The sequence below is a fragment of the Panthera tigris genome, chromosome D4, assembly GCF_018350195.1.
Source record: "Panthera tigris isolate Pti1 chromosome D4, P.tigris_Pti1_mat1.1, whole genome shotgun sequence".
Classification (NCBI taxonomy): Eukaryota; Metazoa; Chordata; class Mammalia; order Carnivora; family Felidae; genus Panthera; species Panthera tigris.
The window spans coordinates 41,853,376-41,868,684 of record NC_056672.1 but is presented as its reverse complement, the minus strand read 5'-3'; the positions used below and the strand labels follow the sequence as shown (position 1 = coordinate 41,868,684).

The following is a 15,309-nucleotide window of genomic DNA, read 5'->3' as shown; positions in this document are numbered from 1 at the left end:
TTCATCACAAAGCAGTAGCCAGCACAATAGTGCATTTCCTTGAATTACTCTTTATCCTTGCCTGCCTCATTCTTCTCTCTCTTTCTCTCACTCACTTACCCCTGGAATTGAATCTCCTAAGTAAGCAATCAGGACTTAATCCTTCCCTCATGCTCTGTTTGCTAGGATATATGGGATAAGACAGTTGTTGAATGGATGAAATGAAAAGGATAACATAAAGAGATATTGTTAAAAAGGAAAGATACCCTAATAACATCAAAATGCATAATTACAGTTATAAGGAAAATAAAAGCTATGGAAAATAAAGTTAATTGGTAGGTTCAAACTTGAGAATTTCCTGTAGACACAGATAAAAAGGAGTCAAGGAAAGTATGAGAGACTTGAGACAGCTCTGAGAACAGACAACATTTCCTCAAGAAGAATGTCAAGTGCTGTTAAAAATACTGGATTCCTGAAAGATAAATCCGGTGATTTTTTAGTTACAGTGATGCTATCTAAGGGATTGAGTGGGCCATGGGATAAATTAGGAATATCCCTGTGGAGATCAAGTTTGATACCAAAGACTGACAGAGGGTTTCCGGCAGCTTCTCTAGGTTATTCTGCAGTTAAAAAAAATCTGGATGGTTTATAAAAACAAAGATTTACTGCTTGCTCACATTACATGTGGCTTTCCTCTATCTTAAGACTCAAACTGCAGCAGCAGACTATATTAGGAATATACTATTCTGGTGGCAGAGGACGAAAAGCAAAGGCAAATCAAGCAATGCTTCTTTTAAAACATTAGGACATGGCATATATTACTTTCACTCTTGTCTCACAGGCCAAAATAAGTCACATGGCTAAATACGAGGACACTGGGGGAGAAAGCATACTCTAGCAACAGGGAAGGCCCTATTAAAAAAGAGCCCCTGGCGACTGGGTGGCTCAGTCGGTTGAGCGTCCGACTTCAGCTCAGGTCATGATCTCACAGTTTGTGGGTTCGAGCCCTGCATGGGGCTCTGTGCTGACAGCTTGGAACCTGGAGCCTGCTTCAGATTCTGTGTCTCCCTCTCCCTCTGCCCCTCCCCCACTCATGCTCTGTCTCTGTCTCTCAAAAATAAATAAAAATGTTAAAAATTTTTTTTAAAAATAAGCCCCTGATGTTAGGATGAGCACTGGGTGTTGTATGGAAACCAATTTGACAATAAATTATATTTAAAAAGAAAAATAAATAAATAAATAAATAAATATGAGCCCCTGAGGTGAATCAAAACAGAGTGAAGGAATGAACACATCAAAAGTAAAAAGTTAGGTGATGAGCACTGAAGCAAAATACAGAACTAATCCTAAACATCTTTGGTTACTTTGGTTACAAGTGTCATATATCTCAAGTTGCAAAATCAGGAGTTAAAATGGTTGAATGTATGTTCTATTTTCCAAAGTTTACACAGCAGGTCTCAAAATGAACTAAAGATGAAATGTGGATTAAAAAAATACATAATGAGATTGACCTCCAAAGTTTTTCATGCCATTTCCTTCTTAGCTTTAGAAAGAGTCAGTGCTTTTTATAGAGAAAGGTTTAATAATTCCCTCAATTTCATATCAGTGTCTCATTGTTCCATCATATCATAAAAAGCTGAAGTTATTACTTATTAAAAGAACATGTTCAGTATAGTCCCTTTTATCTAAAAATTTCTATCCACCTAATATTCAATCTATAAATATAAATTGAGAAAAATCTAGAATGATTCTCACAAAATTTTAATGGCTTTTACTTGTCTGGAGTTGTATTTTAAGTGTAGTATTTTTCCTCTATCTTCTTTGTACTTTTCTATACTTCATGCGCTATTTTTTCTTTTTATTATTATTTTTAATATAATTTATGCATGAATTATTTTTAATAATTCACATGTATCATTATCCTAAATGATTATATACTTGTTTTGTTTATCATAAAAATGTAAACAAAAATAAAGAACAGCAATATTAATTTCAGAAGAATTAGAATCCAAGGCAAAATATTTACATGCAAAAAAGTAAAAGTGAAATTCACAGTAAAAACAAAAGAACTGTGAACACTTTACCCACCAAATCATAGCACATCAAAACATGTACAGCAAAAAACTATAAGCAATGAAAGGAAAATCAGTTGTAAACTACAGGGGAAGGAAATATCCCATTTAAAATAGTAACAAAAACATGAAATAGCTAGGAATAAATTTAACAAGAAATGTCAAAACTCATTAGAAACTTAAAACAAATTTCTAAGGACACAAAGGCACTGAAACAAATGGAATGGCATACCACCCTCTGGGACAGGAAGATTGCCATCATAAAGATGTAAATTCTCAGGCTTACTTGTAAATTTGATGCTCTAATGAAATACCAAACAAGAAATATGCAAGTTTATTCTAAAGTTTATACCAAAAACTTAATAAGCAATAAATGTCCAGGAAAAGAGCGGTAATGGAGAATGTACCATATATTCTCCAATGTTCATTATGTCTTCCTACTCTCTAATACTCTAGCCTAGAGGCCAACCTCTACAGACTGCATTACACTGGCTCCTTGTCCTCGGCCTCTGACTGAATTTGATCAGTTAGAAGTGCTGGCTGGTGATTAGAGAGGGTAAAGGAGACAAAATTGTGTCAAGGTATTTCTTTCCCTGGCTCCCACTATGCTGAACCACAGTCGGCAGTGTCTCTGTTCCCCTGTCTAAAGACACATCTGTTAGGCAAACTCTCTCCAGGACAGACTTTTCACAAGATCTGGTTTGAGCTTCTCTCCTTGCTCCTTCTAGTCTGGAGGTAGTAATGGTTTTCTGTTGTTGATAATCTGCATTATTCTAAATCTCAGTACCTATTTGGAGAGAATTGACATCTTTATCATATTGAACCTTCTAAACCATGAACTTTGTATATCCCTATTAGACCCTTTATTTGTGTCAGTAATGTTTTCCACTTTTCTGCACAGAGGTAACACACAGCTTTCATTACACATACGCTTCATATATTTAGTCATATTATAAATGATATTATTTCTATATATTAAGTCCACTTCCTAAATTTTTGCTGAAATAAAAGTGCAGTTGAATTTTATTCACTAACATTGCATCTACCAAGTGTACTAAATAAACCCACTAATGAATTTGAAAAGTGTTTCTGTAAGTTATTTTGAGTTTTCTATGCAAATTAATTATATTATAGGCAAATAATTGGGTCTTTTCCCATCAAGTCCAGTTCTTAGGTCTTTAGTTTTTATTCTTAATACTTAATATGTCTGACTATATGTGGGATATTAATTTGAAAAACTGTGGATATAATTTGAGGACAGAATTGTTGTATCATCTTACAGAGATAATTTACACTTGCTTCTGCTAAGGGTCTGGGAACACTAGTAATCCAGGTGTATCAACCAATCCAATTTCAGGATTCTGACTTTGACATTTCTTTTTTTTTTTTTTTTTAATATTTATTTCTTTTTGAGAGAGAGAGAGGGAGACAGAGACAGAGACAGAGCATGAGCATGAGCAGGGGAGGACAGAGCAGGAAGGTCAGAGGGAGTGGGAGACCCAGACAGAATCTGAAGCAGGCTCCAGGCTCTGAGCTGTCAGCACAGAGCCCAATGGGGCATCTGAACCCATGAACCATGAGATCATGATCTGAGCTGAAGTTGGGTGCTTAACCAACTGAGCTACCCAGGTGCCCCTAACTTTGACATTTCTAATCCAAATTATGACTGCACTATCTTGACTTTTATTTTTTTATTTTTTGTAGGAGATTCACAAGTAATGTCTAAGAAAAATTCCCAACTCATTTAATCCTATGTCCCTGTAATTTAGCCCACTATCCATATAGCCATTTAGTCCACCCTCCATGTAATTATAGAATCATTAGCTATTCAGACAAAACTTTTGGTTAGGAAACCTAACTGGCTAGCACTTTATGCAAGTTCTAGTTATAAATTTGGATGCTCTGTATGCATTATAAGCATGTACCTTATTATACAAGTACTGATATTTATTTATACTCTAATTCAGGATAAAAATCATTTGAGGTTGAGTTCACAACAATGTTTCATATCATAGTGAGTGACATGAATATTCAATACATATACAAATAATTATGAATTCCAAAGACATAAACCCATAAAGAAATATAGCTTGGGGGCGCCTGGGTGGCTCAGTTGGTTAAGCGTCCGACTTCAGCTCGGGTCACGATCTCGCGGTCCGTGAGTTCGAGCCCCGCATCGGACTCTGGGCTAATGGCTCAGAGCCTGGAGCCTGCTTCCGATTCTGTGTCTCCCTCTCTCTCTGCCCCTCCCCCGTTCATGCTCTGTCTCTCTCTGTCTCAAAAATAAATAAACGTTAAAAAAAAAAAAAGAAATATAGCTTGGACAACTCTGTCATACATCAATAAAGAAAAGTATATCCAAATAAGAAAGTGCCTAGAACGTTTTCCCCACAATTATGGCTTTGTGCATCTTTTGTGCAATATACAGATTCAGTAAAGTGATACTGGTATATCATAATCACCACCATCCCCCTCTAAGAAATAAAAATCATAAAGGAAAGGAGACACATAATACACCCAACTTATTCAGACAACTCAGGAAAAATACTACAGACATCTCAACTACAACCCTAATGAGGGTTTGAGTCATAGTCCTCTGCTCCAAACTTCCAACTCCACCTCTATAAGCCCTTACAGTCAAGCTCTTAAAATTACACATGGTCCTTTCTTTTACCATAGTGTAATAAAATGCCCATCTGTGGATATTACTGCCTTATTTACTGTAGCTTATAGCTCTTGCAATACACTAAATTCAAGTATACAAAGGGGCAAAATTTAGTAGAAAATGTAATTATTCAAAAGCCATGCACTTAACACTACACTGCATCCTAGATTATGTCCCATGTTCCATCCGAATCATACTCTAAAAGGGAAAGGTCATCATTGGAATATTTTGTGCAGTTATCAGTGTTACATTTTAAGAAAAATATTGATGATACAGATACTGATGATATGGAACACATTCAGAAATGCAACCCCAAACAGTGTAACATCTACAAAGTATATAACATGAAAAATTATGAGAAATAATAGTTAAACAATGAAAAGATAAAGTTATTGATAAAGATATCTTCTATTATTTCAAGATCTATGCAATAGAATAGAGATTAGATTGTCTCTGAGGTTTTCTAAATAAGGATTCAAGATAAATGGGTGGATATTGTAAAAAAAAATCAAACTTTAACTCAACTGAACAATGTTCAATTTTAACAATATAAACTGAAAAGAACAGTCTTGAAAAGTAATGAGAAACTTATCAACTAAAAGTGTCAAGCAAAGACAAAAAGGTATATTATCTTATTGAGAAGAAGACAGGAATAAATGACAATTTTAAGATTTCTTACAAATCTAAGATTCTAAGGGCGCCTGGGTGGCTCAGTCGGTTGAGCGTCCGACTTCAGCTCAGGTCATGATTTCACGGTTTGTGGGTTCAAGCCCGGCATCAGGCTCTGTGCTGACTGCTTGCTCAGAGCCTGGAGCCTGCTTCAGATTCTGTCTCCTTCTCTCTCTGCCCCTCCCCTGCTCACGCTTTGTCTCACTCTGTTTCTCAAAAATAAATAAAATGCAAAAAAAAAAAAAAAAATTAAAAATCTAAGATTCTATAACTATGTAAAATTACTTTTCTGATTTCATCAAATTACAGGCTTCAAAAATAATTATACCATGAATAGATAAGCCAATCAGTCTATCACCTATAAATGTTATACTTTTCCTCAACCCTATTAATAAGAAGATTTTTAAATTGTAACACAATGAATTTTTGCTTAGGTAATAAATTTATATATATATACATATATATATATACACACACATATATATACATATGTATATATATACACACATATATATACATATATATACATATGTATATATATACATATGTATATATATGTGTGTGTGTGTGTATATATATATACATATATATATATATATATATATATAAAGTGCTACCTAACTAAAACTTCTGCCCTGATAGATATATATATATATATACACACACATATGTATATATGTGTGTGTATATATATGTGTGTGTGTGTATATATATATATGTGTATATATATATAAAGTGCTACCTAACTAAAACTTCTGCCCTGATAGATATATATAGAGATATCTTGTAATATACAAAATATATGTAAAAATACACAAATATGTATTGAATATAAATATATAATACATAAATACATATTTACATATCAGGTTTTAACCACACAATATTATTATACATAACCGAAATACATAGTGTTTATATATAATATTACATATGTAAATAGTTTATGTGTGTGTGTATATATATATATATACACATATATATGTATGCACATATATACACAGTAGTACCACCAGAGGATGAAATTGTTTATAAAGGTATATGAAAAACTTTGTAAGATTACTTTAAAAAATTTTTTTAACATTAATTCATTTTTGAGAGACAGAGAGAGAGAGAGCGTGAGTGGGAGGGGGCAGAGAGAGAGGGAGACACAGCATCAGAAGCAGGCTCCAGGCTCCGAGCTGTCAGCACAGAGCCCAACGCAGGGCTCAAACCCACAAACCATGATATCATGACCTGAGCCGAAGTCAGCCGCTTAACGGACTGAGCCACATAGGTGCCCCAACTTTGTACGATTACTTTAATTAGTTTAAGTAAAAATGTACATACATACACACATGTATATAATGTAGGCATGTGTATATATAGATAACATATATATGTGATATGCATGCATATATACCTACATATTTATGACTTATTCTAATATCGTTTTCTGATAAAGGTAAATGAAATAATAGGTAGTTTAAAATCTTTCAAAACACTTGAAAACATATTTTTCAAGGAATCCTACTTTCTGAATAGCACTACAAAATTAACTATTTTGATATAGAAAGAGTATCTCATAAACTAAATCTATGTAGAACATAATAAAATAAAAAGTCAAAATTGGATTTCTCATATATTGCCCATTATAAATAACAATAATGAATATCATATAATACCCAGCTGGGAATTTTAGAAGGAAACAATGAATGAATGCATTATGCTTATTAAAAATGGAAACAAAACCACTCTTTAAGAATGCTCTTCCCAATCCTGTGCAACACTTGATTCTCTCAGTTAACGATTCCAAGTTCGGTATTTAAAATCCAGATCGTTTCAGGCGCCTGGGTGGCTCAGCTGGTTGAGCGTCCGACTTTGGCTCAGGTCACGATCTCGCGGTCCGTGAGTTCGAGCCCCGCGTCAGGCTCTGGGCTGATGGCTCAGAGCCTGGAGCCTGCTTCCAATTCTGTGTCTCCCTCTCTCTCTGCCCCTCCCCTGTTCATGCTCTGTCTCTGTCTCAAAAATAAATAAATGTTAAAAAAATAAAATAAAATAAATAAATAAATAAAATCCAGATCGTTTCAATATACAAACATATGTCTTCATAGAAGACCTATTGTTGTCATTTTAGAGTGTTAATAATAAACATATATGTTGCCATTCTGAATAACTAATGACAGTGCTATATTACATTTGAAATTGAATATACTTGCCTGACAAGGGTAATATCCATATCCTTCTGGATAAGTTCAGTCTGTTTATTATTCAACTGTAATGACACAGCATTATATTTACTCTGTGATACTTCAATTTCTTTTCTTGCTTCAATTAAATCATCTTCAAAGGCCTAAAATCAGAGCACTTATATCATAATCAAACATAATAAGTATCAAATAAGAAATGAAGTGTATTCTATTGAACTAATCTAAAAAATTACAGTAAAAAATTGGTAATGTTTTTAATTTGTTTTGTTTTCACTTAACTAAAAAAATATTTAGTACAAACAATAACTTTCATACCAGTTGCAATTTACTTTTTCCAGAAAATGAAAAAGTATCATAGTGCCTTGGTACAAAAACTAAGAATGTGAAGCAATTAAATTTGAAAATCAAAGTAGAAATGTACTTATTGAAATTATAGTAAGGAAATTATTGTATAGTGAAAAAGCTATTATTGTGTAAGGAAATTATTGTATAGTGAAAGTATATATGAATAAAAAAATTAGTTCATTTACTTAAAGAGTAGCCAGGACAAATGGCAGATATTTCATTATTTCCTCTATTTTAAATGTACACACATTGGGAAAAAAAGGGACAGAACTGTAAAAAATATCAACATAATTGTATAATATTTGAGATTCAGATCATGTTCAGTTTTCCTGATTATGGTGAAATTTTACCCAAGTTTTACAAAGTCGGCCTTTTCCTCCAGATAATTCTCTATTGTTTACATTGTGAAACATTTCAAAATTGATGTTACTTTTAACTATATTTTTTCCAAAATATATTACAAAACTAATTTTGATTATTTTCATAAAGTAGTAAATAAACATATCTAAACATAAAGTATACCCACATAAACACTATACATTGATTATTTGCAGAAGTGAGCACCAGGGTTTAGGCACTCTACTCTACCCTGCACTCCTCTACTCTAGCCATGCTCTCATACTTCACATATTACCCCACGGTAGCTGAAGCAATCTTTTAAAGGTAAAAATAATGGCTTTCGGCCAAGAAAGCACTCTGAGTACTTCTTAAATTTCCATTTATGAGAAAAAACAGCAATGAGAGAGAGAGAAAGAGAGAGAGGGAGGGAGGGAGGGAGAAAGAAAAAAGAAAGATCACTGGCATGGATATGAGAAAGCAGAAATCTTTGTGCGCTACTGGTGGGACTATAAATGATGTAACCTGTATGGTCGGCTGGGAGGGTGGTAACTGCTCAAAACATTAAAAAGGTATCTAGTATATAATCCAGCAATATTTCTTGGTATATAAATTCAAAAGAATAGAAAGCAGGATCTTGAAGACATATTGGCATACCCATGTTTATACCAGCACTGTTTATAACAACCAAGAGTTAGAACCACCCTTATGCCAGATATATAAATTTAAAATTAGATTTAAAAATTTAAGTATTTAAAAAATGCAACAATTTTAAAAATCAAAAATAGATATTAAAAATATTTTACATTTTACAATGAGGATGGGGTAGTGAGGAATCAGTATCCAAAACTACTCTACTATACAATTTTAAATGTCCATTTTCCAACAAAAATTACAACATGTAAAAAGAGGAAAGTGTCATCCATACATAGAGGAGAAGAAGCAGTCAATAAAAAATTACTAAAGAAAACCATGCTTCAAAAACATGACAAAGTCTCACCTAATAAAAAACACCATAAAGTGATATAGGTTATTTTTAAACATCCAAGTGGAATTTCTGATGCTAAAAAGCAAAACAACCAAAATGAAGAGCATCAAAAAGTTCACAAGAGGAGCTGAATATTCAATAGGAGATGGCAGAAATAAGAAAAACTTGAAGATAAATCAAGAAAAAAGAATAACAATAGTCAATAGCCCCAGAAAAATGTGGAACACTATTAAATGCACCAACAGAGCATAATGAAACTACCAGAAGGAGAGGTAAGAGAATAAAGAAACAGAAAAAATATTCAAAGAAATAATGACTGAAAACTACCAAACAATCATGAAAAAAATTAATGTAACATCCAAGAAGCACAAAACCTCCATGGACTGTACATGCAGAAATCCACAGACATATCATAGTAAAAATACTGACAGCCAAAACCAAGAAAAAATCTTAGAAACCATAAGAGAAAAACCACTCCTCATTTTCAAGAGACCTCAGTAAGATTAACAACTGACTCTTCTTCAGAAACAATAGATGTCAGAGACAGTGAGATAACATATTCAAAGTGCTCAAACGAAAAAAAAAACTGCTAACACAGAATCATATATATAGTAAAACTATCATTTCAAAATGAAGGTGACAACAGGCATCTGGGTGGCTCAGTCAGTTAAGTGTCCAACTTCAGCTCAGGTCATGATTTCGTGGTTTGCAAGTTTGAACCCTGCACTGGGCTCTGTGCTGACAGTTTGGACCCTGGAATCTGCTTCAGATTTTGTCTCCCTCTCTCTGACCCTCCCCCACTCATGCTCTGTCTCTCTCTTTCAAAAATAAATAATCATAAAAAAATTTTTTTAATTAAAAAAAAATGAAGGTGACAAGTGACATCAAGAAAATGGCAGAGTAGGCAGCTCCAAGCACTCTTGCCCTGGCAGAAATATGAAAAAACAAGCAGAAACTCTCAGAACTAATGTTAGAAAAATAAAATTCAAATATTTACAGCAACCAAAAAAATGCTGAGCCAAAAATAAAAGCAACTTAAAAATAGCACAAAAGATTTATGGAGTTTTCATTTGCCCTTCTCCACACTGTCTCCACTAAGTTGACCACTTTAAAGCCTGGGAATCTTAAAGCAGTTATATTCTTAGAATGACAGTAGTTCCGAGTAGGAGATACTGGTCCTTGGTTCAGAAGGAAGCAGAACAGACTTCACTAGCAAATTACTATGTGTATCTAATTTATCTGAGGGCTACCTGAAGGAATGATGCAAAGTGATTATGTCTTGTTTAACCTACCTGGTAACGCAGACTGAAAAAATAGGATATGGCTCAAATATACCACAAGGTAAACTAACAAAACACAGATGTGTACAGTAAAAGATTATTGGTTCAGATACACAACAGAATGCCCAAGGCATGGAAGCAAAAGCTGTGGGAGATTCTTTGAGACATTAAGACATTCAAAAATACCCATTCATCTTGGAAAGTTTAGAAAACCACACATAGGCTCAGAGAAAGATGCATGCTCAGAAAAGACTAGAAAAGACAGAAAAGTCTTTGATTAAGACCCAAAGTTTCACCCTGGGCTGACCTCTGAGCTCAGTGCAATGGATAAGTATTGAAAGACTTTCTCAGTATGGAGTCAATACAAAGACTGGGAGAGGGATTTGTTTTGTGGCTGTGGATGTGTGTACTGTGTTTGTTTGGGTTTTTCCTTTTCCTTGTGTTCTGTTTGTTTTGGCTCCTGGCATCAAGGAAACCTGTGACACCACATGAGGTGAACAAAAGCTTAAGGATAGAAACCTCAGTGAGCTTACACAACAAGGAACAGACTCTTAAAAATACAGATTTGAAGATTACCTAAATAACCTTTGACAGTTAAAAAAGCAAAACACTTCAATAAGGGATAGAATCTGGCTTCCAGAGTTACCACATTATCATACTCAAATGCTCCACTTTCAACAACAAAACATCACAAGGCATACAAGAAAAATGAGGTAAGTATGGCCTAAACAAAGGAACATATAAATTAACACAAACCATTCCCGAGGAACCCCAGATATCAGATTTACAAGGCAAAAACTTTAAAATGTCTTAAATATACTAAGGAAAAAAAACATGAAAAAAAATCTACAGTAAACCAGGAAAACAATGTATAAACCAAAAGAATATCAGTAAAGAAAAAAAATTATTAAAAGGAAGTAAACATAAATGCTGGAGTGAAAAAGTAAAATAACAAAAATGAATCATTCTCCAGAGTGCCCAACAACAGACACAGAGCAGGTTGAAGAAAGAATCAGCAAATTAGATGATGAAACAAGGAAAATTATTGAATCTGAGCAGCAGAAAGAACATGAAGAACAGTGAACAGAACCTATGAAAACTGTGGACACCATTAACAAGAAAGACATACACATTATGGGAGTCTCAGAAAGCGAAGAGACAAGAGGAAGCAGAAATAACATGTGAAGAAAAAATGGCCATAAACGTCCCAATTTTGATGAAATACATGCACCACAAATCCAAAGGCCAGCCACAACAAACTCCAAGAATGATCAAGAGAAAAGAGACACACACTGAGATAAATTATTATCAATCTTTTGGAATTCAGCTCCCCAAAAAAGAATCTTGAAAGTAAGAGAGAGTGGCTTGTCACATTTTAGAGATCCTTTTTTTAAACGTTTACTTATGTATTTTTGAGCGAGTGAGCGAGAGAGAGAGAGCACAAGCAGGGAAGGGACAGAGAGAGTGGGGGAGACACAGAATCCAACGCAGATTCCAGGGTCTGAGCTGTCAGGACAGAGCCGAAAACAGAGCTCACACTCAAGAACTGCGAGATCATGATGAGAGCTGAAGTCAGATGCTTAACCGACTAAGCCACCCAGGTGCCTCAAAAAAGACTCACTTTAAATAAGTCAGTCAGAGAAAGATAAATGTCATACAATTTCATTCAAATGTAAAATTTAAGGGACAAAAACATGAACAAGGGGAAAAAAAAGACAAAAAAACCAGACACTTTTGGAGAACAAATTGATGGTGACCATAGATGGGGATGGGTGAAACAGGTGAAGGGATTAAGAGTATACTTATCATGATGAGCACTGAGTAATGTACAGAATTTCTGAATCACTATATTGTACAGGTCAAACTAATACAATACTGGATGTTAATTATACTGGAATTGAAAAAAAAGAGAGACACTGATTTCAGATACAAAGACACAAATAGACTGAAAATGAAAGAATGGAAAAGATATTCTCTGAAAATAATAACCGAAAAGAGCTGGAACAGATAAAATAATACCAAACAAAATATACTTTATGTCAAAAACTGTCACAAAAGGGAAAAGAGAGCTTATATATTGATTAAAGAGTCAATTCATCAGGAAGATATAATAACTATAAATGTACACGTACCAAACAACCAAGCCCTTAAATATATAAACAATTATAGAATTGAAGGGAGAAATACAGTTTTACAATAATAGCTGAAGAATTCAATACTCCACTTTAAATAATGAATACAACATTTAGACAGAAGGTCAACAAGGATGAAGAGGGCTGAAGAACACTATAAACTAAGTAGTCCTAATAGATGTATATGGAATACTTTACTCCAAAATAGCAGATTATATATTTTTCTCAAGTACACATGGAATATCTGCCGTATCAGGCCAAATGTTAGGACATAAAACAATGCTTAATCAATTTAAAAACATTACAATTATACAAAGTACCTTGTCCAACCATAGCGGATTGGAGTTAAAAGTCACTAAAAGAAGAAAAACCAAAAGAAAAATTTAATATGTGGAAATTAGACAAACTAATCATAAACAACAAATAGGTGAAAGAAGAGATCACAAGAGAATTAGAAAATATTCAGAGATGAATGAAAACAACGCATAAATACTAATAATTACAAGATGCAGCAAAGGTAGTACTGGGGAAATTTATAGCTATAAATGCCAACATTAAAAAAGAAAACATACCTCAAATTAAGAATCTAATTTTACACCTTGAAGAAATAGAAAACAAATTAAAATAGCAAAGTAAAACCAAAGAGAATAGAAAGGAAATGATAAAGATTAATATGGAAAGTTTTTAAAAAGGGGCTAGCAAAACAATAATCAATTAAAGCAAAATTTGACTCTTTGTAAATAGCAACAAAATTAACAAACCTTTAGGGGAGCCTAGGTGGCTCAGTCCGTTAAGCATCCAACTTGGGCTCAGGTCATGATCTTATGGTTCAGTTCATGAGTTTGAGCCCTGCATGGGGCTCTGTGCTGACAGCTCAGAGCCTGGAGCCTGTTTCAGATTCTGTGTCTCCCTCTCTCTCTGCCCCTCCCCCACTCTGTGTCTCTCTCAAAAATAAACATTAAAAAAAATTAACAAACCTTTAGTTAGAATGACAAACAAAAAAGAGAAAAGGTGTAAGTAACTAAAATCAAAAATGAAAGTAAGGACACTAGTACAGAAATAAAAAAAGGATTATTAGAGAATACTGTAAGCAATTGTACATCAGCAAATTGGATAACCTACGTACGTAGAAAGACACAGATCACCTAAACTAACTCAAGAAGAAATAGAAAATCTCAACAGACCTATGATAACTGAAAAGGTTTATTAATCAGTTATCAAAACTACCCAAAATAAAAAATTCTAGTACCAAATGGCTTTAACTGGTGAACCAAGTATTTTTTTTTTAATGAATACCCATTCTTTTCGAACTCTTCCAAAACATATGAGGAGAAAATATTTTCTAATTTATTCTACAAGGCCAGTAGATGCTAAAGATCTGACTTGATACCAAAGGCAAAAATATCCCAGCAATGTAAAGTTGGTTTAACATCCAAAATTCAAGTAATATATCATACCAACAGAATAAAAAACAAAAACCACAATATTATTTCAATAGATACAGAAAAAGCATTCACCAGAATCCAACACCTCTTCATGATAAAAGACAAAAACATTCAACAACTACGAACCAAAAGAAACTTCCTCAATCTGATAAAGTTTATCAACAAAACTTCAGAGCAAACATCAATTATCATACTTAAGGGCGAAAGAGTGGTTCCTTTACCAATGAGATATGGAACAAGACATAGATGTCTACTCTTTTATTTCTATTCAACTTTATATGAGAGATTCTAGCAGGGTAATGAATGGGCAATCAAATGAGATAAAAGGCACCAGATTGGAAAAGAAGAAGTAAAATTATCTCTGCTTATAAATGACATAATCTTACATATAGAAAACCCCGAAGAATCAACCTATCAAGCAGGGTGGCAGGATATAAGATCACTATATAAAATTAATTACAGATCTCTACAGTAGGAATAAAACACCCAAAAAGGAAATGAAGAAACAGTTCCACTTAAAATAGCATAAAAATTAATTAAATTTTTAGGAATATATGTACCCAAAGAAGTGCAAAATTATACTCTGAAAACCACAAAACATTATTGAAAAAAATTAAAGTAGACCTAAAATAATGAAACACCCCACACTGATTGATTAGAAGATAAAGTATCCTAAGATAGTGATATTTGCCAAATTGATATTCTAATTCAATGCAATCTCTATCAAAATAAACCCAGCTTGCTTTTCTTGTAAGAATGGAAAAGATGTTTCTAAAATCCATATGGAAATGCAAGAGACCCAGAATGGCTAATATTGAAAAAAGAAGAAAAAATTTGGATGAGACACATATCCCAATTGCAAAATCTATTACAAATCTATAATAATCAATAGTGTAGCATAGACATGAGGATAAATGTATAAATCAAAGGAACAGAATTGAGGTCTAAGAAAAAATCCTTCTATTTACAGTCCCATGATACTCAGTAAAGATGCCCGAACAGATGCAGTGAGGGGAAGACTAGGTTTTTTTCAACAAATGGTACTGGGATAACTGAATAACAAAAGAATGAAGTTGGATTTCTATCAAACATCACATTCAAAAACGAACTCAAAATGGATCAAAGAACTAAATGCAAGATATAAAACTATAAAACTCGAAGAAGAAAACATAGGTTTCCATCTTCTTGATCTTAGACTAGGCAATGATT

The 15,309-nt window shown here is 33.6% G+C and overlaps 1 protein-coding gene across 2 annotated transcripts in view; it reads right to left on the bottom strand.

Moving 5' to 3' along the window:
- Positions 1 to 15,309, bottom strand: part of CNTLN (centlein) — a 307,277-nt gene that overhangs the window by 191,000 nt on the left and 100,968 nt on the right. For both annotated transcript variants that reach the window (XM_007098529.3, XM_042964431.1), the window contains exon 6: positions 7,584 to 7,717. In XM_007098529.3, the coding sequence (XP_007098591.2) occupies positions 7,584 to 7,717 (134 nt within the window). The remainder of the gene's footprint in view (positions 1 to 7,583; positions 7,718 to 15,309) is intronic.